Source organism: Haplochromis burtoni, unplaced genomic scaffold, assembly GCF_018398535.1.
Source record: "Haplochromis burtoni strain Fernald_Lab_line unplaced genomic scaffold, NCSU_Asbu1 Contig_100, whole genome shotgun sequence".
Taxonomy (NCBI): Eukaryota; Metazoa; Chordata; class Actinopteri; order Cichliformes; family Cichlidae; genus Haplochromis; species Haplochromis burtoni.
This window is the reverse complement of record NW_024582461.1, coordinates 177,442-204,922: the sequence shown is the minus strand read 5'-3', so window position 1 is coordinate 204,922 and position 27,481 is coordinate 177,442. Positions and strand designations below refer to the sequence as shown.

General features: G+C 39.0%; 1 protein-coding gene across 12 annotated transcripts in view; it reads right to left on the bottom strand.

Moving 5' to 3' along the window:
• The window catches only part of cadpsb (Ca2+-dependent activator protein for secretion b), a 67,780-nt gene extending 47,576 nt beyond the window's left edge, over positions 1 to 20,204 (bottom strand). For 4 of the 12 annotated variants that reach the window (XM_005927504.3, XM_014335229.2, XM_014335233.2 and 1 more), the window contains exons 1-3: positions 19,551 to 20,201; positions 4,871 to 4,984; positions 3,349 to 3,681 (exon numbers count right to left, since the gene is read on the bottom strand). In XM_005927504.3, coding sequence (XP_005927566.1) covers positions 3,349 to 3,681; positions 4,871 to 4,984; positions 19,551 to 19,883 — 780 coding nt within the window. In that variant the 5' untranslated portion in view covers positions 19,884 to 20,201. Of the gene's footprint in view, positions 1 to 3,348; positions 3,682 to 4,870; positions 4,985 to 19,550 lie in introns of all 12 variants that reach the window. The other 8 variants (XM_014335231.2, XM_014335234.2, XM_014335230.2 and 5 more) reach the window with 4 other exon arrangements.
• Between the last annotated feature and the right edge of the window lie 7,277 nt (positions 20,205 to 27,481).

Below are 27,481 nucleotides of genomic sequence, written 5' to 3'. Positions count from 1 at the left end.
AAATTTGGACCAAATTTATCCTTGTTTGTAGTCCTAATGGCTTTTGGAACATTTTTATTGCAAATATTTGACCAAAAATACAGACAGCCGTCAAGAAAGTCTGTGCTCCAATTTTGGTTAGTGAAATTTGAGTATTTTATTTGCTACCGAATGCTAATTGGTAGGTGCCTGGTTCTATTGTTTACAGTCTACTGATGAAACTTAAGTTTCAGCAAGTTAGCTAATAACTTAGCACTCCATCAATCATACAAATAAGGTCACACAAAAAGTGATTGTAACAGCAGTAAAAAGCTCTTCCGTCGCAGGTTAACCAATGCTCACAAAACTCTCAACACTTATACATGAAAAGCTTTCCTAGACGTTTTAAAACTGGTTTCTCACATTATTATTTTACTCAAGAAAAACCCAATACAAACATATTTTTCTATAAACGCTATCATATGAAGAATTACAAGTGGACACAGACTTCACCATAGATTAGACTAATTATGACTTTTCAGTGTAGACACCAAGCACATTTTTAAGTTATTTGGTCATGCTTGGTGTCACTGCAGATAAATAAATGTGCAGCCATTAGTCAGTAGACCTTGCTCAGAGTTTGGCTGGTGCAGCAGCTGGCCGTACGCGTCTAATCAGCCTGTTAGTCATTTCCAGGGGCTGCTCTTACTTTAGCACGAGACAGAAATAGACCAGTGTTTCCTTTGACTAGTTGAATGCAAGTGCAAAAAATATAAATCCCCAGTGATAACAGCTAAAAAATGATGGCCTCTGAATCCCAGCCAATCCATGAAAACCTTTCATCAAATCCCAGCAGCCCTGAGCCATGCAGACTGGATTGCTGCATTTCCTTTTAGTGCGGATTTTATCGTGTAGTAGAGGGCAGTATGCAGCAGCTGGTTGCTTACTGAGAGATGCTCCAAGGCACCAATAGTACAGTCAAATACATTTATTACAGCAGCAAAAGAAATGAAACAAGATGCCAAGAACACCTGGAAAAACATTTACAGTGAAAACAGATATAAAAACAAACGCACTTATTCAGATTGTTTCACTCACGAGGAGACACATAAATGACCAACTTACCTGCAACTGCAATGCAAGGGTGTAGAAATACAATTGTGCACCATGTATATTTGTATTTGTACATTTGTACTGGTGAATTGTTGATTCTTGATCTGCATTGTTCAAGCTAGGTTCCGTTTGAAGAAATTGCATGTTTTGCATGCAAATTTGTGACCCTATACCATCAGCTCTGCTGCCAGAGTATAAAAAAATAGGTTAAGCATCTTTAAAGTCTTGGGAGGAAAAACACACTGAATATGAGCGCCATGTATTGCTCATAAGCAATACACACATGCAGAACACTGCCTATATAGTTAGTTTCCATCTGAGACATTTCAATAATACTAAACTAATTTAATTAGCTTACTAGGGAAAATTTTTCAGGAACCACAATATCTCTTTCCACTGCTATGCGGATGATATCCAAATCTACTCCCCTCTAGACCTGGATCTCCAATCCCCGCTATTGCCGTTGCTTAACTGTCTGTGTGACGTCAAAGACTGGCTACTGCATAATTCGCTCACCCTTAACGAAAATAAAACAGAAATGATCGTCTTTGGTAGCCACATGCCGTTGAAACAGCTATTGGAGACCTTAGGTTCTTATGCCAGTCACCTATCGTCTACTGTAAGAAATCTTGGAGTAGTGCTGGACAGTTCCCTCAAATTAGATAAGCAAGTGGCTGCAGTAGTAAAAACCAGCTTCTTTCAACTACGCCAAATTTCGAAGGCAATGCCTTACTTACAACACAAGGACCTTGAAAGGCTCATTCATGCTTTTATAACCTCTAGGCTGGACTATTGTAATTCTCTTTACCTAGGCCTGCAACTGTCCCTCATCCAACGCCTACAATTAGTCCAGAATGCACGCCTTTTAAGCGGCACTAGAAGACAGGATCATATCACTCCTATTCTAGCTAACCTCCATTGGCTTCCTGTCAAATACCGTATTGTTTTTAAAATCCTTTTATACACTTTTAAAATTTTAAATAACCTGGCACCTAGTTATCTGATTGACCTTCTTAATTTATATATCCCCTCAAGGGCACTCAGATCCTCTAATCAGGGGCTCCTAATGCAACCAATGTCTCGACTAAAGACGAAAGGGGATCGTGCCTTTGCTTTTGCTGCACCAAAACTTTGGAACAGCTTGCCAGTTGATGTCCGTGCGTCGGAAACTATTCAATCTTTCAAATCACGGTTAAAAACCCATTTGTTTAAGCTTGCCTTTCAAACTATTTAGTATAATTTCCTCCCGGTTCGTGCTTGTTATAATATTACCATCCTATAACTGTATTTCTTTGTTGTTGACTGTTTTCTTTTGTTGTAAATCTGCAAATATGGCTCCTCTGTGAAGCACTTTGTTGTACCTGTGACTCTTAAATGTGCTATAGAAATAAAATTGAAATTGAAATTGAAATTGAAACTAGCATCTCATGCCATCTGCTTGTATTTTAGCAGCTGCTGAAGGTAGAATGACACCTGATCCAAAGTAGCTAAAGCTTTAAAAACTAAACTGCCTCCCATAAGATGTGTTCATTAGAACTAAATGAAATTATTTAGTGACCAGATACGAACATTTCAGAGGTTTCCTCCAAATGCTGCCAAATCGCAAAGAAAGGCAACATTAGCAGAGCTTTTAGCTTTCTCATAGTGAGCAGTAAAGACAGCAAGGGAAGGAGAGTTATCTCTGACACAAGCACCCAAGTGTCCACTTTTATCCACCAGCAATCACAATATATCTCCACTACAATGGAGCATTGCTTGTCTGGTATCAAGGGATATATGTCAAGAAGACTAATTTGCTTTTATAATATCCCCATTTAACACTAGCACTAACAGTTCCATATGGGACAAATATTTATAACTCTAAATGCACCTACAGTCATAAATGTGCCACTGTTATTATTAATAATCTATGAACAAATTATCCGGTTCACACCCTGCAAAAAGGCAACTAGCCTGTGGTATTATAAGGATAAAGTGTGTTGTTGTTGTGTTCTAACCAAAGCACAGACAGGAGAACCGAGAAGTTGTGGCGTATAGTTGCAAAGGGGAAAAAAAGGTGAAGAAATAAACTTGCAGCGTTAAAGTAAACACAAAGGAGGGATCTAATAAACCACAGTAACAGTTTGCACTGTGCATAATGTTAAACAGTTAGTCTAATTAAGGAATTAGAAGTCGGTGGACCATGCTCAGAGGTTGGCATGTCCCAACTTGGGACAGAATTTGCATGTATTTGAGTCAAGGAGGAAAGCCATGTGTCACACAGGTGTGATGCCTTACCTGGCAGGCTTGATAAAGCAGCTGGTGCTCAAACTTTTTGATGCCGAGGATATTCTGAAACATCTCGTACAGTTGGTCCTTGCTGAGGATCAGCTCGGAAGCCGCGCTGGCAGTCATGCGTTGCTGCGCCTTCCGCGGATCCTCATCGCCACGGTAGATGGTGTCAAACTTGGCCATCCAGGAGCTGAGCACCGTCTCTTTGCTCAGACCGTCGATCTCTGGAAGGCTGCGCACACGCTTCTCGATGTGCCTCTTGAACACTTCCCTGAAATCGTTGGCTGAGAAGCCACCACTCTGGACCATCTTTGCCACACGGTCACTCTTAAGAAATACCTACATTGTGAAAGACCAGTGTCAATAGTTGCAGCTGAATAGGAAATGGATTTAAAAAAAATGTTGATCAGTAATTATATGGCAGCTCTGCTGTCACTCTTGGCTTCAAACAGCAAATATCTGTCTTCAACAGCAAAACAAAACCATTAAACTGAATAATAACTTTGGAGTGAAAAATCAGAGCATGTATGCATTTGCTGTGACTCAAGACAGGCATTCTGTGTGCAGCTAATGACAGCCTAACAGGGAGACATCCAGACAAGGCAATATTGTCACTGTGAAGCAATTATCAAAGATGACTGCTTTGTTATTTTGACAGTCAAATTTTGTTCTTAGCATTCATTATGACTCAAAGCAGTGACTACTGTGCTGAAACACCAGAGTGCAGCGGTAAATTACTCGTGACATTTTATTTTTGAAATTCATATGTCCTTATTTTATGAAAATGTGTTTACCATAAATTTTTCTATGACACCAATGATGGCTGAATGACTATATAAGACATCTTGTACCCTACATATGAGTGCAAGAGGGATGCACACTTTCAGGTTTTCAATATTTAATTCTGAACACTTGTTGTGTATTTCACATTAATATTAAATATCACAAAATAAATGAGATTCCTGTTCAGCTGTCACGCCTGTGTCAGTTATCTCCTAATTAACTTCTGCAAAAAGAGTAATTGTGTGTGCGCTTCCTGAGGGTTCCAGTCTCACATTAACGTTTTTCATAATGGCTTGTTTTTCCATCACTAATTTAACACATCCCACTATATGTAATTCCTTTTGTCCTGTAAGCATTGTAGTAATGACTTTTTCATCTGCAGATTGAATAGTGAGCTTGGAAAAGATGGCTGTGTCAACCACATGCTCTGACTCATAATCTGTGCAGTGAAAAGCTTCAGCCACCATTTTACCACTCAGAATTCAGGCATTTTGACATGGAACAGCAAGAGCGCTGTGCAGTGCTTTTCTGACTTTTTAGATTGAAAGCTACACATTTTAGAGAGAATAATGCGGAATATCCTGCACACACAACAAAAAGCGCTTTTCTTTACAAGAGTGAAAATGTGAACATTTAGAATCATACGAAATGCAGCATATTTGGAAGCATTAAGCGCCTGAGCTTGAATGAAAAGGTTATTACTGTGATTGTGCTGCTATGGCTACGTAGGGTGGGTTGTTAGTACCTCAGAGTAACTCTGCACAGCGTTGATGAATGCCTCATCAGCCACAATTTGTGTGTCTCCATTGAGGAAGGCCTGGAAGCGATCCTTGGTCTGCTGAAGCTGCTGCTTGGTAATCTGTGGAAGCAAGAACAAACAAAGATTGTGTCATGAGAAAAAAACGTTTAAACCAAATAATAAAGCCAGTTTTTCATTGTTTACCTCAGTCAGATTCACACAAATCACGGAACAAGCATCGAGCATGCTTCTCACCATTTTCACCAAATATCTCCTCTTATTCAAATTCATTTCATTTAACTGTATCTCATTCTGTGACTCATTCCTTCAGTCGTAGCCCACAGAATATAAGTGCAAGTGGATTTATGATGTTACACTGAGTGTTTGCTAGCTCCAGCTTTGCATCTACATCCTAAACCCACATTACCTCTAGTGCCTCTGAACAACAGCCAATCATACTCCTTTTTTACCATCACTTATAGATGAAATGCGTTGCCTAATGGCTTCCCCACTTGAAACCTAAACAGTGGAAATCTGCCAAACTAAATAAATCACACACAGCTAAAAAGGTGTGCAATGGTTGCATATTAAACCCCTACAAAACTACTGACTATATTTGTCTCAGCAATCTCTCGAATTTTGCTGATTAGCAGCTAGCAAAGCACGCTAAATTGCAAAACTACAGTCAATATAAAATTGTTTAACATCATCATGTTGACCTATGTAGCATTACAGAATGGCTCACTATAGATTATAAACTTGTTATAACATGTTATAACATCAGTTAAATAAAATTATTCTGAGCTAAAGTACATAACATGGCGTGATTGTTATCTGTGAACTTCCTGAGATACATCTGTGCACATGAGTAAGATTTTCTCCATCACTTCCTTTTGTTCCAGTTTCGATCTTCATTACAGTCTTGATGTCCATGTATTGATTTCACACATGGTTACTGACTCAGTAATCTAAAGGTCAAGACTGACAGTCTCCCTCTGATAAGTGCCTTCAATCTTACAGTTCAACCTGTTATTATACGGGACCTGCTGGTAATGTGTGTGTCTGCCTGCGTTCAGCAGCACATTGCAAGTGACAGACTTTGGTGTAGGAGTGAGGTGGAAAAGCACCACATATCGTGTGCCTGTGAGGCAATTTCAACACCATCTGTGTGTCCATCACATTACCCCAACCCCGTTTGATAGTGCTCAGAAAGTAATAGCCTCTAAGAATTCACTATTAGAGCCAAGTGCCAGAGTTAGAAAGCTTTAACGTATTCAGGTCAAAATACAAACACCCAGCCAGTCGATACTATCACCAGAGGTTAAAAATGAGATGACCTGTCCAGTAAAAGTAATATGGACTGAAACTGGAGGTATCACAAATCATTTCACCGAGACATCTCTTTTACTTTAGGCGATTGTTGTGGTACAGAGGATCTCAGGATGATACATCCACTTAACGTCCAAACAAGTTCCACTTACAACATAAAACGGCACATCTACATCGGGGATCGATACTGCCCCTCTGCTTCAGGTTTCAGATTAATTCATGTTTCCCACAGCTAGATGTGAGATTAAAGAAAAATCTAGGCAATTCCTGCTGTGTTTTAATAAACCATGGCGTTTAAGGAACATCCTAAGGCAAGAGATGTTAATATTAACACGAGTATGCAAACTGCTCTGGTCTATGGGGATACACGGGAGCTGGGGTTGACACACTTGTCCGTAGTCAGATATTATCCATATCTGAAAGTGAGGTTGAGGATAAAAACATCTGTTTTCACTTGTATAATAAACTGAGTTACTTTAATTTCGAAGATTTAATTCCCTTTATATTTCCTCCCAATAACACATTTCTTATACATTTCAGAAATACATGCAGAGAAGTCTGACCTCAGTGTCCTGGTTGACTTTTTTGTGTAGAGTTTGAATTTTCTTCCTGTATCTGGTATAAATCCATATCGGGTTTATACCAGGTTTATACCGGTTATAGCTTCCTCCCACTGTCTAAAGACATGCACGTTAAGTTCCCTGGTGATTCTAAACTGGCTCTAGTTTTCTTTTTATCTGTGTTGGTCCTGTGATAGACTAGTAACCTGTCTAGGTTGTACCCTACCTCTCCTCCTATTACAGGTAGCCTAGAAGCACAATTAAGAAAGTGAATGGATGGATGGAAATTTCCTAAGCAGCTTTCTGTGTAATAAAACTCTAAACAGGAGTGTGGCTCTTCAGAGTGAAGTCGCATGCTCAGTAATGATGTACAATGTTTTTCAAAAACAGGCAAAGAAAGCAATGTGAATAATATGTCAAACAGAGAGGAAAATGCATCCTGAGAGATGCTTTTTACTGCTGAGCTTTCAAAAGAGGCAAAAAACAAAGATGAATCAGGCTGACTGAAATGTTTTAGCAAAGCTAACACTTGTAATACTAGCTCTGAGGTCATTCATAGTGTAGCTTGCATAAATAGAGCCAAGCACTGATATATACTCTTTATACTGCAGACTTTGTGCACAACACAAAGTCTGTGTTGTGTAGACCAGAACAGATTTGTGACCATTATGACTGGATATTAATGAGCGTTTGTAATTACAGCTGAAACAATTAGTCAAGGTATCAACTGGCAGAAAATGAATCAGGCAGCTCTTTCAATAATTAATCTGTTCTTTCAGTAATTAAAATGAAATACAGAAAACCTCACTGTTTCTGTCCTCAATAACATGATATGAATGTGAGATATTTCTTTTCAAATATAACATTTAAAAAGGTACCGGAGTAAAAATGACAAAAAGATGGGATATTGTGATTGGAACAGTGGGAGAGCACATTTGTGTTTTACTTGAAGATTTTACCTTGAAAGGTCAAAGCTAATAGTTCTTCCACTGACAGTTTCTTCGGGCTGATCTGAGATCATGTGACAACATAATAAGCTACTAACTCATTCAAGTTTGCATATGTGGGGAGAAAGCTGAAGCACAGCTTGACTACTGGAAGTATTTGGAGTTTTTTGTGCTTTCATTTATTCCCTCATTGGAGAACCGTGCTGTGTTAATGGATGAAAGAAAATGCCTGCATTTTCATCAGTATTGCCAGACTCCCAAGACATACTTTGCTGCTTTGGTCATATTGATTCTTCTCTGTGGCTCTTATCAAGATTGCAGTGTTACCCAGTGATTCATTCGCTGGCAATGAAGTGGGCATTGGTATTAATCACCGTTCACATATCAATAGAGGAGCCATGCACATGTACAGCAGCTTCATTGCAGTTTAAACTGAGAGTAAATTTTTCACTTCGGCCGTGTGGATGATATTTAGGTTGCATAAAACTTCAATAAATTCAGTATTTCAACTTTGTATGACCAAAAGCAGATTTACGTCACAAGATATGGCACTGGCCACGATGAAGGATTAGCGCTGATAAATTCCCTAATTCCCTGCTAATTTTTCTAGGGAATATTCTTTGTTACTGTGTGCTAGAAAGTCTGTCTACTTTAACTTTGCATAATTTCAGTTTGTATCTAAACGCCCACTGAGTCTCTAACAGAGATTCGCGGTACTAAGTTCCCTCAGGCGCATGTCTTGTAAAACATCAGTGACCTTTAGTCATTCTTCAGTGAGCTTATGGAGTAATTTTCTGTTCTTCTGTTGGTATGTTTCTATTTTGCCACAGTCTGAGTCAGGTCTCTGCATTTGCTGTGAAATAACTCTTTGTTTTTGTTATTTGGAATTAGGACGTTAATCTTTCATTTGTACACTGTTTTGGTTTTGTACATCATGATGGGGTCAAAGCCTTTACAAGGAAAATGGTAAAAATGCGCTCTGATTTACTGCATCAGAAATACAGTATATCAAATAATGCAAGGGTTGTGCTATACTAATGATCTTGAAAGTCAATATTCGGTATGGCTTACTTTATTCTTCAACACAGCCTGAACCCTCTTAGAGAAGCTTTCTTGTCATTCTTTTAACGAGTCCTTATGAATAGTTCTCCCGGTCACTCAAAGCTCTTTTTTGGGGAATTTGGCTCCCCTTTGCTCTCTGTCAAGATGATTCCACACTGCTTCAATAATGTTGAGGCTCTGCGGAGGCCGATCCTTGATTGGTTGTGATCCATTGTTTCTGTTGCTGTTGCTGTTTTTTATCCAGCTATGCTTGTATTGCAATGCCATTGTGTTTGTTGCTAATCAGATGCTCTCCAATGGCATTACATGATGGACCAAATTCTGAGGGTGCCTTTCTGTGTTCGTAAATTTACCTTTGGCTTCTCTCAGAGCCGCATGCTTGTTTTAGCAGATTTATGCTGGATGCTGTTCCTGACGCAGTCCCCAAGGCATTTTGAGTCAGCGTAAACCACTACACTATGGAACCACACTTTTCTGTATTTATATTTTTGACCAGATTCAGATCTGCAGAACCACTGACTGAAAGTCATGACAGAGCCTCCACCGTGTTTTAAGGATGACTGTAGACGGTCACTGTTATACCTCCTCCAAATGTGTTAATAATGATTTAAGCCAAAAAACTGGATTCATCATTCCATCAGCCCACTGATTTCCAGTCCAGTCCATTTTTTTCATAGTTTCCCTTCCTGTGGCTGTCAAGAACAGCCGTCCTTCCACTGAGACCATTTCTGATGAGGCTCCAGTGAACAGTAGATGTCTCAGCTAAAGACCCAGATGCATTTCTCAGGTCCTATGTCAGGTCTTTGCTGGATTTTCCTTTCTTTTGTTGAAAGACACAACTTTTAGAAAGTGTGCCTCTGCTGTACATAACTTTTTCATCTTTTGTCTACCAGTTTTCCATTTTCCTTAAACTTTTAAGGATACTGTGCATGATGCTGGGATACGACAATTTTTCAGCTAATCACTCTTTGGGACTGACCTTGTTGTTGTTGTAAAACTATTGAACTGTGTTATCTTTGGCATTTTCCATAGATTCAACTCAGGAAATCAGAGCAAATTATATGTTTTTGTGACAGGTTGCTAGAAACTAAGTGCTAAGTTGTTGTATTTCAGTTGTCTGTTATGCGTAGACACAATACTGGTTCTTCCTTTGAGTTTGGTGCTTTTGTTATGTTTGAATAATTCATAGCTCAGAGTGAAATGGCTTATCAAACAAACAAAAGTTCTCTAAAACTGATAAATAAATAAGAGAAAAGCTGTCAAAAAGATCTTCAGAAAATCTGGAAAAATCTTGCTCAAAACCACTTTCAAAAATTGCAATAAAAACAGATTAAAAAACCCAGTCTTTCTGTTTTTGATTCTTCGTGTACATTGGTCTTATCTTAAAAACTGTGATCAACATGCATTCTAATCAGGACATTTTACATTTAGAAAACTGCAAATGACCTCAACTGTAGTTGCCATTTTTGCATGATATTTAAAATTGAAAAAAAAATGTACCTGTACTACTCTAAATGTATGAGATCTAATCTTAAACCATCAAAGGGAAGTGTAAATTAATTTAAGGTTTTATAAATATGTGCAAAACTAAAACAATGGAAATTGTTGAGATTAAATGTTGTATCTGAGATCCTGAATGTAATCTGAAGTACAGTAAGTTGGATAACACCTGATTCACAGTAAATTTTCAGTACATAGTGGATATGATTGGATTCATATAGATATTTGTATCTCTTTGACTGAATCAACATGTCATCAGCTTGTGATGTATACTGTATCCACTGTCTGCGGTGGAGTAATTAGCTAATTGAATGTGGTGCACTGTACTGTAGCTTGTGTAGTTTAGCACGATAAGGACTTTGCTTTGCTGACTCACACTTGAGCTCCTTAAAGTTATATAATGTCAGGGGAGGGGGAAGTTAAATTAGGCTGCTTTCCCAAATTAAATGGCAGCAAAATAAATGAACAGTTTTCTGTGTTGGGCTGAAGTAAAACAGATGTGTAATCGATTCATTAAAACGAAATAAAATATTTAAAAAGAAAACATACAATTACACATCTGTATATCAATAGAGATAAAAAAAAATGTAAACTTTACATTTGTGAAATCTAATGTAAAAATTGGAGAAAGGGTGTTATATAAACTCAGTTCTATTGTTTGCTGCTGTTTGCCCTGTCTCAATGCTTGGTTTTTAGCAAATATGTTATCAGTGGCTGCTATCACCAGACAAGGTTATTCATGTTGTAGATGACACTACCAGCCCACATCTGAGTAAACAGCAAACAAGGGTACAGGAGCAAGTACTGCATGACAGCTGCACAAAATCTACCAACAGCAGGCTTCATCAAACACAAAACACCAACACTGCGTAGCGACTATGGTCACAAAACTACAATTATACAAAGACACATCCACAAGCTATTATCCTGGAACCAGACATGCACTCGTAGATTTGTTCTGAAGTCACATGCACACACAGCATTGTGTGAGTAAATACCACTCCGCTGGGTTAGCAAACAGCCAGGTGCAGACTCCACAGACAGAGCCTGACACACAGCAAACAGGGATAAAACAAGAGGCTCCGATTCTGTATAACTAGCCTTCACGGTGTTGTCATATTCGGGAGCTGTGGAGCTGCTGATATATTCAGAAAAACACTGTTTTCACAACCAGCAAAGCCCCTTCTAGTAAGTGTCATCCATTACCACACACCACCATCTCACAGGCAGCAGTCTGTTCTGCTGGTTCTTCATTTTGCTCATTCGCTTGATGAAAATAATCGCTTAGCAGAAGCGAACGTAAAACCACATGAATATGAACACTCACAAATTAAGAACACCAAAATCAAATTCTCTTTGACAGATTTTGATGAAATTCATCTGTTGACCTGTAATTAAATGCACATGTGTTGTACTCCTCGATCACTTTAGAAATGTGTGGTAATGTACGTACGAAATATGATAAACAAGAGCCACAGATTCTGTTGAATTTTGGAGAAACGAATGACGGAGGCCTGAACTAAATCTATAGTTAAATTGGAAACTGGAAGAAAGTGACTTTGGAGCATGCTCCCAGAACTTAAAATACACAAACACAAATATGTTAACACAAATAGGCAATTAAGCAAAGATTTGATATTGTTTTTTCTTTGTTTTTGTCACGGTCCTGGGTCGGTGACCCAGTGTTTTGAGTTTCTTGTGTCTCTGAGTTTTTGTATTATGATCGTAGTTCTCTTTCTTGCCCCAGTTTATTCTTTAGTCTAGTGTCTTAGTTTGGCTTTCTTGTATTCTCTTTAGTTTTCTGAGTATTTAGCTAGCCGCTGTTATTGTTCTCTGTGTTTCTTAGTTGCTCTGTCTCCCCTAGTCAAGTCTGCGTCTATGTTACATTTCCTGTTTTACTTTGAAGGTCTGTGTCCTACGTGAATGTATTGAGTTTCGCTTCCCTTGGGTCTCGTTATGTCCGATTTCTCCCAGCTGTGCTCCCCTTCTGTGTCTCATTCCCCTCATTATTTCCCAGTGTATTTAAGACCTGCGTTTCCCTGTGTCAGTGTTGCGATCTCCCTCATTCATGGCTGTGTGTTTCTCTGTGTAATATGTTATAGTTTCCAGTTTAGTCTGTATAGTTTTCCTCTCCAGCAATAAAGCTGTGTTTTGAGTTCATTCCTGCCTCTGTGAGCTTGCGTTTGGGTCCTCATCCTGCCTGCACACAGCCGCAACCATGACAGTTTTGTATTAAAGGGCTACACACTGCAGTACCACTGCATTACTTTATACCGTAGAGCACACGAAGCTCACTGTGAATCAGTAACTCCATTCCTGGTGCATTACTCTCATTAAGAGTCTGCAACCACCCTCCCATCACAAATCACTTACTGTCTTCCTTGTAATTTCTCCGACTTTCTCTCTTCGTTCCCTCCTTTTAGCTTTCAAAGGTGATTATCTCACAAGAGTCTTGTTTGATGTTCAATAAGGTTTGTTTTGTGGGTTTTCACCAATAGAAAGCGGCACGAGATGTGTTGAAAAAAAAGATCACACAGACTGAATTAATCAGGCTTTTGAAAAACTTTTGTAGAATTAGTGATAGGAAAGATCAACGCGCATCCAATATTTATTGGCTGGGAAGGCTTAACAGTCTTCACCAATAAAAGGTTGTAGACTCAGCGTTAATCCATGTCCTGAGAGATGTTTTAACAGTTTCTCACTATGTTTAAGTCTGTTTTTTATGTTGTCTTACTGCTTGGTGACACCCCCTGTGTTACTTTACATCAATATCACAGAAGAATGCCTCTGAAAGAGTATAAAGTTTGAGCTTCGTTAAGGAGGGAACCATTAAAGCACTGGTTGCATGAACATGTGACAATAAACTCAGAGTATCTACCTGACATACCGCCTCATGCCTGCTCCAGGCTGCTGTTTGTGCTCTTTGTGCCTCAGTGGAGAGTGGGAAAGAGAGACTCATAGGAGAGGTGCAGTAATGGCCCTGCTATAGCTCTTCTGTCTTTAATGTGGAAAATCACCACTAGTAATCTCTCTCTCAGTATCTCTCCTTGTTGTCCTTTTTACCTGTGTAATTTTCCCTTTGAAGCAATGTTACACAGGGTTCAGCTTAACAGCACACATTTACACCAACAAACTCTTGAGCCCTAAATAACCACCAACAGCCGCCTGAGTTCTCTTAGGGGACTCAACAATGATCAGAAAGTGTGATGACATGCAGCCGCACATAGTATCCATCAAAAGACTCACAAAAGTTCTCTTAGAGTGATTATAACTTCCATAACGCATAATCAGAGTCCCATAATTATGAGACAACTGTCTTGTAATTATGTCACAATTACAGTATAAGAAAAAAGTATGCGATTATAGCCAGAAATAGGAAGATGTTACAATAGCTGATTTAGTTTCGATTTGCTTTCCTTTACATGACACACTTATAGGCGTGACTAGGCAATGCACTTGTCATTATGAATAGCCCTTTAACCTTGCACGTTTTCAAGGTTAAAGGAGTGTTTTGTCAAACGTGCAGACCTGTTTTGATCTCGCTCTAGCAGGCTACCAATCTCAGAATGAATTCTCCATCTCTGCAAAGTTTGACAGGCATTATAAATGCTGCAACTGCTGCAGTGTAAATGTCAACATTTGGCACAAAGTACAAATGGATCCCTGCTGTTTTCTTCCACTACACTTCCAATAAAATGGTCTTTGCTTACAGGAAGCATGTTGATCAGGGCTCAGACAGTTTGTTGATTAATCACATAGTCAACTGATGTAACAGCAAATGGGAACATTTCAGCATTTCGTTGATCATTAATCAATTTTCAAACAAAAATGTAAACAAAAATAACTTCAAAGTCAAATTTTCTGACTGATAAAAAGTGAGCTTGTGCCTGTTGTTGTGAACTTACATGAGAATACATTGAATAAATACAGCTTTGCCCTGCTTTTTGCTTATTATAGACCAAAATGATTAAATACATAAAACTAAAGCAGTAGCAGTTTTAATTATGGTAAGCTCAGTAAAAAAAAACAACTTGTATACCAGTAAAAATGATAAATGAAATGCCGCTTTAGAATTGCTAATGTTTGGTCTTCTCTCAATAAGCCGACCCTTATTTTTGCACTAGTTTTTTCCAGTAAGGCGAATGTGCAATACTGGGAGCAGGAATGAAAACTTATGCAGCAATTAAACAATCCTGCTTAATTTGTCTCCATGCATGAATGCAGTGTTGGGACACAGCAGCTATTCTCAGCCAGACAAATCTTGCCTCACATCACACTGATGGTTAACATTCGTTGGCACAAATGTATCTGTTGCTTTGAAAGGCCAACAAGAATTCATAGCCCGGGTGAGGACACACGAGACTATAATTAACAAGCACATCCTGTATTTTGAGAGCCATTGAAGGAGATAAAATACTACGTGGGATATTGCTTTTAAGCCAGATCACGCTCACGTCTTCCCACCTATGTGGAATAATCCCTCACATGATGCCATCCATACCAGCTTTAAACTCCCATGCATTTACATGCCAGGACTCTGTGCTCTAACATTTGCATTTTGGTAGCCTGTTTTTTGAGCACATGGCACATGTCATGTGAGCATCACACCAAAATGTTGGATTATTACTAGAGCACGTATTATTCAATTTGATCCCTATTTCTTGCCTTCAAAGTACAGCGCTGTTAGGAAAAGACATTGTTAGTATTCTGACAAATAAGATCTAAGCTTCCCTCCTTCGTTATGTCCCCATAGAGAGGATGTTTAATTTGAGAAGCTGTGATAATTTACACGTGGCTGCACAGATCGTGGGTGAGGGGGTATTTCGCCTGCTGCTTTTCAGCTGTCACCCCTTCTGAATTCACTTGCTTATCCGCACCGTCAATAAACACCTTTATTCTCCTATACTAGCGGTGCTAAAACATGCTACCAAGACTGCTGCTTAATGGGAGAGAACAATTTTTCCTATTATCAGCTCTCAAGCGCTGACTGACATGTTTTATTTTCAGCTCAATGCTTGACTTTGCCATTGACAGCGAAGCTTCTTTTATTGTCGAAGGATGTCTTTTTTTAATTTCAAGCAGAACACCATTCAGCGATCTTACATAATAATGCAAATGATTTCAGTGCCATACTTCAGCTCTCCATTTAGTGCCACTGTGTTTTGCACATATGACTGAATGTCTTATGAATATATTGAGGTTTGTCAGTTCACTCTGAGTTGTTTATATCTACATATTCACCATTCAGATAATCTGGTGTCTTTTGGTAGAAATAGAAGGCAATAGGGGCAATATACATGCCACTGAGTAAAGAGATGAATGCACACTACACAGTGCAGTTTTTAAAACCGTGCAGTAGTCACTTGAATCGAGAATATTACAATAATTATCCAATAAACAAATGTAGCAGCTGTCAATAGCAATGATAAACATTGAATGTCTATGCAAACACCCTGAACGCTACCAGTGTTATTGTTTCGATATTGATAATCTCCTGTCTTTTGCCAAAGTTAAAGTAAACTAAAAACTGAAAGTCAGTGTGATTAAGTGGATTTAGTTAATAACAAAAATAAAACATTACCATACTTTAAAGAAACAAATAGCAGCTGAAATTGTATATAATTTGTATTTACACAGCTAACAGCAGCTGCTATTAATACAGGAACGTCTGCATGGCAGTAAATCAACTGCTTTCACAAAGTGTTTGCGTTGTTATACCAATTCTTAACATATTCAGTCTGGCCCCTAAACAAATGGTCCTACATTCTAATGAAAGATTAAACCTCAGAAATGATAACAATCAAAACGAAAATGAAACACTGAGAAATATAAACTGAAAGGGGCAAAATTGATGCTTTTGTTGAAAAGCACCAATGAAAAAATTAGATGTTCATATAGACAGATCTGCAATCTGTGAGCCAAGTGCAACGTTAACGTGATGATTTACAATCATCTTTTTCACTCATTGAAAAGTTGTTCACAGTGGAACTCCCACAGTTCTCTGCAAACACCTGTGTGGCAAACATCGGTTTGCACTTCAGTCTAATTCAAATTCACATCACAAACCCTGCTGTACAATTCACAGCCCCTCTCCCTCACAGTATAAATGGCATACTGTATAGTATTAAAATGCTGAGCCAGAAGGAACTCTATTAAGTGAACCTGCTGGCAGATGAACTGATTAGGTCAGATTATCTTCAAGGGAATCACACTTTGTAATTCTGACATGGACAGTTACTCACTTTGGAAAATCAACATAAACTGCGATCTATAAAAGCAAATGGTCTTGGTTTGATTAATCAGACTGCAAACATTTTATTCTCCTTGGCTACATTTTTGAATCAAAGCAGAATTTCGTTCCTGCTTGTTTCTTGTGCTTTGAGCTGTACACATCAACAAGTTAAGCTCTCATTGACACATTTGGTAGGTGTTCCTTTAACAAACATTTAGTGGCAGTCCAATTAAATACCAAACACTTGTTACATAATATTTACATTTTCTGACTAAAGTCAAACTGACCAACCAAACAAGCTGACAACCATCAGATCAACATTGCTAGCCATTAAAAACAGTCATATTTTTCTAAACCTATACATTTCTTTTTGCATTATACTTTGAAAACAAAATGCAAAATTGTGATTTTACTGTATTGCCAACATGTCTTTAGAATAGAATAGAATAGAATAGAATAGAATAATCCTTTAATTGTCCCACAAGGGGAAATTTGGTATTTTGTATTTTATTTATTTAACTCCTCTGTGTGTGCAGTTTATTCCCATTGAATGAAAGAGGTTTTTGCCCTCTGGGACCATCACAATGATGCTAAAATTTCATAAATTGTACCAACGCAATCTGTCTGTAACCTCAATACTCAACACATTCGCTGTGTGGGTCCCAAGATACTTAGCCTTTTAAGCAAACACATGTGTCACCACTCAGTCATGCACATACACCCAAGCTAGCAGTGAGCAGGAACAAACTGCTGTTTTTTTAAGACGTTGTTCAGACTGTACTGTAAGATTTACTTTTTATACCCTGAAAAAGAGTCACCTTCCTGTTCCTGCCCTGTTGGCTTATCTTCCACAAGGTTATGGCAACATATTTCAAGAAGCAGCAGTGGAGCTTGCACAGTCTACAGCCTGGCCTGTTTCTCTGTGATAGCCCATCACTGCTGTTTGTGTGCCAGAGCTTCTAATAACGGATTATCATGGAGCTGCTCCACATGTTTTGCTGAGGCCTTTAAGTCTTTTCATTACAGAAATTGCTTCATCATTTTTCTGTGACTAATCTATAATAGCTAAAATTGTAATAGGGCACATATTAGATTGTGCTGCCAACACTGTGAGGAATTACCTTAATAAATTATTGTCTATGGACATCTGAGGAGCCCACATTCACATGAGGTTCATGGCTAAGATGAATCCATAGAAATGTAATTAGACAAATGTTAAATATTCTTTTTGTGTGATAAATTATTTCTCCATATCCACCCAAGACAGAAATATAATTAAAAGACAGTGAACTGATGACTACTGTCTAACTCCACGATGTTATAAATGCACACAACTGCCTCAAAATAATCAACGTAGATGTTGGTGCTCACCATTTTGTTAACAGTTCTGTGTTATAAGCCATGCTCATCAAGTGATTGGATTGAACCAATTCACTGTGCCTAAAATTGAGATTTTTTTTTTTTCAATTATTTTAATGTGTGATTTTTATCCATGTTTGGATCAAATCAGAAACACCAGCTAGACTGTGGGCAGACAGACACACTCTGAGTTCCTGGTTTGATTGTTTGTTCGGATATTCACTCACCCACAACTGAGAATTGTGGCTGCCTGAGCAACCAGATATGAAAGTGCATTACTAGGCGTGCATTAGACTATCAGTAACCTACGCTCAACAGACTACAAACAAACAAATGGACGGAAACACTGCAGTTTATGCCTCCTACATGGACTTGTGCATGAGTCAGCAGAAAATTCAGACCATATGGCTTAACAGTGACCAGAGGAAGACAAGTTGTCTGCATGTTAAATGAAAGCAGCACTTATAAATGCATATTTCCATAGTAGTATTCATGGTGTTAAAATGAATGAGCGACCAAAATGAATGACTCTTCTGAAAGCCTCCTGACCACAGTGAGTAACAAAGAACTTCTTCCTTCTGAGGAGAGATTTAGGAACCTGATACTGTCATGCAATGTGATGACAAGGTTTCAGTATTCAAGCAGTTCTATATAAAACATGCAGATCCATACAGAGGCTTCTTAATTCATAACTGACAGGCCAGTCAAACAGATAGTCTGCATACAGCAAAGGAAATATACAAGGGGCATTATCCTAACTTACAATCAGTTGAACGTTCCCCTTAGCACAGTAGGCCTGTGCATGGTGACTTTGACAGTAAGGACAGCATGACCCAAAACTGGCATCAACACCAGTGGACCAACATAGCAGCCTGAGAAGCCAGGGTGTTGGCCCTGTCCTTTACAGTAGCTAAGGTATATAAATCTTATAAGATAAATGTCCTGTTAAAATAATAATAATAATAATAATAATAATAATAATAATAATAATAATAATAATAAATAGTAAAAGGTTAAAAATGTGTCAACGTTGAAAATGTTTTAATGCAATTAATTTTCTACAGGCCACTGAGAGGAGCAAAGCTCATCTTCAGAGAAGAGAGGCCATTAAGCTACCCTCCTCAAGAGGTCTGTGCCTAAAAGTCACCTTGGGAGGCCAAATTGACGGGATAAGTGATGGCGCAAACGGGTTGGGATTGGGTATCCGCCAAGCAGGCAGGACAGAGCAATATACAGCTGCTTATCTAATTGACATCGGGAGTTCGGTAAAAATGTAGGCCAACAAGGGCAATGACACTGTCCTGTTGTGACTTGCCATCCACCATCTCCTGAACGCCCTTTCACTTAATGGGCTTGCTGGGCTGTAGGGCTGCTTTCATCTACGAGCTAGAGTGCTGGAGGAACATGGACTGCACTCAGCCTGCAGCTCTGCAGCACCACGAGTCCCCTTCACTACCAGAAGCTCGAAGCACCTTTATATGCTCCTGTCATGCTCCATGAATTCAACATTTTGCGTCAAACAAACAAACGGTGCTTTTACTGGCACCTTGCTGTCTCCATGCGCTTTCGGATAGGGCCTAGTGGCCAGACCTGTACTCTGGTTTATGTAGGTCATCAATGACAACATCTGCGATATGAAAGGAGGTATTTCGTCATCATGTGGCTATCAGTTATGCCTTTGCACCGGGTGCTCTTACCTTCTGCTGCCGCCTTGCCATATCTGTGGGCTGTTTTGCATTGAACGGGTAAGCGATGCATCGCATGACAAAAACATATAGCTGCAGCTTCTTTTTGCGGTCTTCTTCCTCTCTGTGCAGCTTCTCCAGATCCTCCTTCTCCTCGCTGACGGCCGAGGGGCTCGGGCTAGTAGGACGGGCACTGCTGCGGCTGCTGCTGGGCGCTAGTCCACCCGAGCTCTCGCTGGTCCTGCTCGGGGAGATGCGGGATCCGGCCTGAGGAGCCATTGCCTCTTTGCTTTCCTCCTCCACTATCCCATCAGATTCCTCCTCGCTGGACGACGGATCTAACATCTTGCACTAGAAGTGGTGCGCCTATACAGAAATCCGAACCTACTAACTGAGTTTGTTTGGGTTTTTTTTTTTTTATTGTTTTAAATATATATATATATATGTATATATCCCCAGATGATGGCCGAGCCGCTGTCTTACCCGTGCATAGATATAATGCAGGATGTGCCTGAAGTCGAGTTAGGGATAGGCCCTGGTTGTACTCGCTGGCTGAGGGATGTCAGCTGTATACGAGTAATGCTGGAAGAGCTATAGTCTGCTTCACACTGACCATTCTCCGCCTGCGCCGAGCACTCGTCGGTGCTTACGTATTTTCGGTATTTTATTGGCCAGTCGCTGCTGCGGATGTGAGAGGGGGAGGTGAGAAGAGTCGGAGAGGAGGGGTGGAGGGATTGTAGTGTAGGGATTGTGAGGGGACGAGATCGACTTTTTCCCTCCCCCTTTCCTTTTTTTTCGGTGAAAGCGGGAGATGGCCTCTTCCTTCCTGCCAACCCGGTCGACCGGAGCTGGCCGTGGTCCTGAACTCGCACTCTAAGCAAAGATCCGAGTCTGAAGCGCGCGCGGCTCCGCGTTTAGTGTAGCCCTTCATAACTTCACGCAGTGGCACACCTAAGATGGCTGCCACCGGATTTCTCTGATATTGTCACTGACTGAAATGGGGAACATTATGAAGTGCACGGGCCGCGCACGGGATGCAGAACAGCGGGTGTAAAATGCCGTGTGCTGTCGAAGGGTGGGGTTGCAACACGGAGCGACCTCTCTGAAGCTACACAAATTAATTGTTACAGCGCGTGCTGGCATCCCTTGTCAGGAAATCTCACCACACAAGCGTTTCTTCTACTAAACAGGAATTAATTATTCAAGCTGAACAGAATCCCCCAGGTGTCTGACTCACTGTTAGTTACTGGGCCAGTGTGAATATGCTGCATAACGCGTTGATCTTTAATGTGAATCGGACTTTAAAAGAGAACAAAAACAAAAACACCGTTTTGGCTGTGTTACAGTACAGATGTGTTGTAGTAAGTCGTTTCGTGCAACACTAATCTGTGATGTTCTGCCAGAGCTTAGCACACGAAAAGTCACGTGATGCTTTAAATCCTGCAGACACTACAATACTGGAAGCACAGTCCGACCGCATTTATATGACACGTGGCTTGCTCTCCTCGTGAAGTGCATTTTTCTTAATAAAAAAAAGGGAAAAAAGGACATTTTTATTCCCTTCATCCGTCCTCCATGCAATATTTATAGCAGCCCCCCCAAAGAAACCCTACCCCAGTCCAGTACTCACAGCATTAGCTTTAAATACTGAGGCTCAGAGTATTGACATTTTGTTGATAATTATAGTAACTCCCCGCCAGTGAGACAGTTTTCCTGAGTGTGAGACTGAGATGTGCTTGTTTGACCTGTTAATCCTGACTGGAACTACAAACTCTCAAATAAAATGCTTCAATTTGCCTTCACTGCAGTGTCTTACAGTCTTTTATGGTAGTACTTAACATAGACCTGTACTGATAACTCTGAAGCAGTTTAACAAAAAAAAAATGTTTCCTGTACAGATTTTAAAGCTTTCAATTTCACTGTAAGTAGAGCAGAAAGGAATGGTTATCATCCCCCAGTCTTTTAGATCTTACTCTGTGCAAAGTCTACTTAATATTCGTATTCAATATGGCAACAAGCAAAAATAGATTTCATGGAAAGGCTCTGTTAAAGTAAAAGAAGAGGACATATTTGCTTTTATGTTCCTTGACTCATGGTGTAATTTCTGAACATTCACCCCATAGTTCTTCTAAATTCAGGGTGTTTTCGGTAGCTAAAAATACTTGCTGATTCCTAAGATCCTTACTCCCTTGTAAGTATTGGGAGCTGTTCTACTTGTGCTGTGGAACAAGGAAGTAAAAACTAGCAGCCATATTAAAGTAAAGGATAAATGAATTATACGTCAATAATTTGAAAAAATAAAGTACAAAGACAAAGACAAAATTTTTGCGGTAACGAAAAAAACAATATGGACAAAAGTATTGGACCACATCTCTTACTCAGAATGCCAAATTTGATGACTAAGACATAATGGGTCATTCTAAAGACTTAAATAAATTTGAGCATGTTACTTTAATAGGATGCCACTGATGCAACAAGTTAGCTTGTGAAATTTCTACCCTACTAGATATTCCATCATCAAATGTAAGTGGTGTTATTGCAAAGGAGTAAGTGTTTAGAAACCACAGCAACTCAGGCAGTAAAGTTACAAAGAGGGGTCACCGAGGGATGAGCTTCATAGTGAGTAAACATCATCATTAACATCAGCACAAAAACTGTGAGCCAGGTGTGGCATGGCTTTTAATGTCGGAGTAGCTGCCTTCAAGCCTTACATCACCAAGAAGACTGACAAGCTTTGAATGGAGCGGTGTAAAGCATGTCTCCGCTGGACTCTGCAACCGTGGAAACTTGTCCTGTGGAGTGACGACTCATGCTTCTCTACCTGACAGTTTGATGGATAAATCTGAGTTTTTGAAATGCCAGGATAACATTACCTGTCTCTCTCCACTGTGCCAGTTAAATTTTGGGGGGAAATGTTGTGGGCTTGAACCTGAGAGCCTCCTTTTTAGTTCCAGAGAAGCGAAATCTAAATGCTTCAGCTTGAGAAAGCCCGTTTGGACATGATGAAAGCAAGGTGTATTATGGCTCTGTTGGATGAATTTGCTATAGAAGAATTTGACTGGCCCTGATCTCCTTTGGAATGAATGGTGGCTGAAAGCCAGACTCTCTCATCCAACATCAGGGTTGTAATGCATACAGGGTTGTAATAAAACTACTGTAATGTGTCATGTGTAGCTGGCCCAATTTAGTCCAAATAGTGTCCCATCTGGGCATTTTAGAACTAGTAAGTCCTTTTCTTGCATTTGATGTACATATTATTATTAACAGTGCCAGCATTAAATGTCCAGAATTCTGTGTAAACGACAAAGTTTGACATATGTGGGACTCTTGAGGTAGAGATAAAGTTTTAACAAGCTTTAATACTTCATGGTCCAAAAAAAACAGAAATTAAATTAAATTAAAAAATGACAAAGTCACAAAGTTCACAATCAAGAAGATAACAAGGAAGCCAAACATCCAGAATATGCTTAGGAAATGTGGACAACATGATAAGGAGAGGCTCAAACAACATGGACACAAAATAATTAGGGGAGAGGTAGCTGGTGGGATTCGTGGCTGAAACGACAGGGAGGAAGTAAAATTAAATACAAGGTGTCAGCAAAAACAGAGTACCAAAATCAAACAGGAAGTAACTAAACAGGGAATCACTAACTGAGGCAAAGGCTTATCAAGTCACAAAAGGAAGCCTTTGTCTAGCTTTTCCATCCTGGGAAGGCTAGAGTAAAACACCAGGGTCAAAACAATACTGATCTAACAGAAAACCAGGTAACAAAAGCTGTAAGAAAAAAAAAACTAAACAAGGAAGCGTTACAAGAATAGAGACAAAAAACTCCAAACAACAAAACTCAGATTATGATCAAAAGCAGAGAATGCTAAATAACAGATCAGAGGTCAGAGTCCGTAAAACACAAAATCAACCCTGGCAATAAGAACTTGCAACCCCATAACAGCACAAACTACATTTTTCAGTATCTTAGAAAGCAAGGTTATTTTTGAGGTGTGGGCTGGAATATCTGCTTGTCAACTGTTCCCTTCTATTATAGATACATACACACACGAGGAAAAAAAAACAAAACACAAAACAACTAACTTTCAACAGACACCATTAAACTGAATGTTAAACAGATAAATAAATAAATATTTTTTTTATCTTACCTTTTCAAAAATAATGAAAAACTATAAATAATGGACAAACTCTATTGAATAAATAATGATATAACCAAATTAGAAAACAAAAGCATGAAAAAAATGCTTTAATCTGGAGTATAATAGCTTCTGAAATGCCAAATTGGTAAGAGTCAATCTTTTTTAACATTCCCTGCTGAATGAGAGAACTTGCAAAACCTCCTTATGTTAGAAGTTCTTTCCACACAACAAAACACAATAACTGAATTATATCAAAGTCAGTATCCAAATGTATGTGTTCTACAGTCTAGGGCAGCTAGGATACTTTATAATAAAGCCTGCACTGCCAAGAATATTGTGTGTTAAAATTCAAGAAGTAGTCGCACTAAAATACCCAAAAGTTTCCACTACTTAAAGTTTTTTATGATATAATTGGTTTTTCTTTGGCTCTACAATTGTCAGCTCACCCTTGTTTTGCTCTACTTAGGTACTGAACAATTCAACTCAAATTCAGGAGATTCACATATATCACACACCGAAATAATAAAAAAAAATCTGCTCAAAATACAATATAAAATGTTACATTTAAAGAAATTTACTTAATTGATATCCAGTTTATACCAAGCACATCATCCCTCAGTGATTCGTTATTTGAATGAATAAACCTTTGCATTTGCATCTGACTCAGAATTATTGCTTCATGTTTATCGAGAGTAAAGAATCTTTTTTTCCTTTCAGTGTAGCTTATTTAGGTTTAGATGGATACAAATTCACAAATAATCAGAGTAATTAAAAGTGTGAAGATTTAATTTGATTCTGTGTAAAAAAGTGGTGCAAAGTAGTAACATTTTGTGAGCAGACTTTCTGAATGTGTTGACTGAGTAGTTTTGACCTTTCCTCAGAATTAGGAAACCAACTTTATTTTTAGGTTATGTTTGGCTGCAAAATTATCTTTCCTTACTATTTTTTGTCCTTTTGACCCTGGTTTGTGTTTACCTTCCCTGCCCACTCTTATAATACTTCCAGATCCAGAACATCCATGACAGCCCATATAGTGTGAGCTCAGCATGGACGGAGGATGAGCAGGCCTGCATGCTTCATCTGTGATTTAATTGATTCTGACAGCTGGACTGACTGGCTGCTACTCCAGATGTTCTTTAAGTGTCTGAGCAGCAAGTAACCATGCTTTCAAGGACTCCGGTATTTTCTGTTGCCCTGACTTGGCATTTAACTGTCCTTCTTCTTCAGGTTTTACTCACACAGCCTGTCCACGTTAATACCAAGCATGACATTTGCCTTTGTTCCCCATAGTCCTCAGCTCATTAAGTCCTCAACAGACCACTGCCAGCTCTCATTGGGTGCTTGTACATTGACACGGCTCGGTTTTCTGCACACATTTTTGAGCCCTTGGAGAGGTTTAGCACCAAAACCAGCAGCAGAACTTTCAAAACCTTTTAAACATTAATTATTGACTGATGCTCTTCACCCCACTCTTCTACTTCTGCTAGAGTGTGTACACATTAAATGTTGATGTTCTCCAGGGTACTATAATGTAACTGAAAGTGCAGAAAAAACTTCTTGTTGTGCAACTGATGCAAAATTTGTTTTCGTTTTAAAGGAAACATTTGCAGTATTGTTTTTCTTCACTTTAGTTTGAGATACCAGTTGCCCCAAAAATTTAAGCATTTGAAGATTTCTCCTCTGTTACAGCTCAAAAGTTTATTTTTGGTATTGACACTTGGAAACATGAAAAAGAAACTTTAAGTTTGAAGAAGAACTTTCTTCTTTGCTCCCATGATAATAAATGCAGTCATTAGAGGTCTTCATTACAGGCTGAAACGACTGAAGTTGTTTTTCCTGGGAGGACAGTCTCTTGTTGAGCTTTTGATAAATTTTTCAATAGTGTCTTTATGAGATTGGCACGAGTGATCTAAACAGTGAGGTAGGAAGCTGGAAATCTACAACATGTTGGGAAGCACAGAGTATGGCTATAGTTAGGTCCATAGGTTTTTTCAATTGATGCTTGTTTGTAAGTCTTTCAGCTTGAAAAGCTGCTCTGTTGGGTTGTTCAGGTGACTGACTTGGCTACTATCTCAGATGGTCTACTATCCATTTGCACTGTGAAATGCTGCCCAATCCTTATTTTTTAGCTTTCAGATGAATCTGAACAGAGCAGTTAGGCCTTCCTGCCACTCCTGTCAACAGCCTGGCTCTGCAGGCAGCCATACATGCTCATGACATAACATTGTCTTCACCACGTCTGACAGATGATGTGATATGCTCCGTACTTTTCTGTTGCCATCATTCTCAAATTAATCTTGGTTTCATCTATTTGAGATTTCTTTTTCCAGAACTGTGCAGGCTCTTTTCACCAGCAAAGTCTAATCTGCTCTTCTTGTTCTTGAGTGGCCATGGAGTGTGCCCTAGTATATTTGGGCATGCAGACTGGTGCAGGGATTCAAAAACCAACCTTCTAATTAGTTGATGACTGAGCTACACTAACTTGGATTTGGGTGCTCCTAAGTTTTTGTTTTGTTTTTTGTTTTTTTAAATTTTGCTGATTGGTTTATTTTGGATTTTCAGCCCAATCATGCATTCTTTCACTAACATCAAAATCTCTTTGGACTTCGAGTATTTCAGTGAAAATGCAAGATCAACTCTTGGAATCAACGTGGAAAATCTTTTTTTCTGCTTAATTATTAAGCTTTTCATGTAACAACTTGTGAACAAGGCTTGTCTGGCCATAAAATAATTTATCAGTCAATTGCACAATTCCTTTGGAGCCTCTGAAAATGAGGGACTGTGTATAAAAATGGCTGCAGTTAAACAGTTGATGCAATGCTTTTGTTAAGCTTCTTGAATTCAAGCTGAAAGTCTGCACTTTATCTTTATCGTTTGGTTTAAAATCTTCTGTGAAGAGTAAAAATGACAAAACTTATGCAATTGCCCAAAAATGTATTGTCGATGAGTTTGTCAAATTCAAACAGCCATGTGATCTGTTGTTAGCCAAAAAACTATTTAAAAAAAGAATAAATGACTGATTTTTAACATCTGCAATTCACTGAGCAGGACATCTGGTGATGAAAAGCATGTGACATCACGGAAAGCTCCAAAACAAGCACAGCACTGACCTTTTGGTGAGATTTTCTTTCTCTCAGCTGTTGTTGTTTACAAAATACTGAACTTTGAACCTGAGTTTTATGCAGTTTCAGATAATGTGCTGCTCACGTAACAAATCAACACCAGACAAAATGTTTTATTTATTTTTTGTTTTTACTTCAGCCGTGTTCACATTTATCAACACATCTGTCAAATAACTCATAAAACGAAAACCCTCGGAGTAAATAAAATGACCATGTGTGACTTTGAGCAGAGATTTTTGTAGAGATGAGATGAATCATTTGAACTATCCTTGACTCTATCTTAGAAACATAATATTAATTACAGGCATACTCTTTGAGGACCTACTTGACTTCATCATCACACCTGATGCCAGTGTGAATGTTTCCTTGACAGCCGCTTTCTCAGATGGGATTTTACACTGAAGGTTTAAAGTACACATCAAAAGACCTAATGAAAGCTATCAAGAAAACAAGGACAAAGATCATAACCACACAAACAAAAGCCTTGAAAACACTACGGACCCGTCTTTGTTGCTGGCCAGGTCAATGTCGATTTTACCTGTTTAAAGTACATAGACACGTGTGTCTCTTTTGCACAGTGCTTTTCTTTGTAAAGCTAGCAGAGACTGGATAGGTAAACTGCACAGCGATGCACCAAACAGTGCAGCACAGTGGAAACATCTCAGACTAACTGCT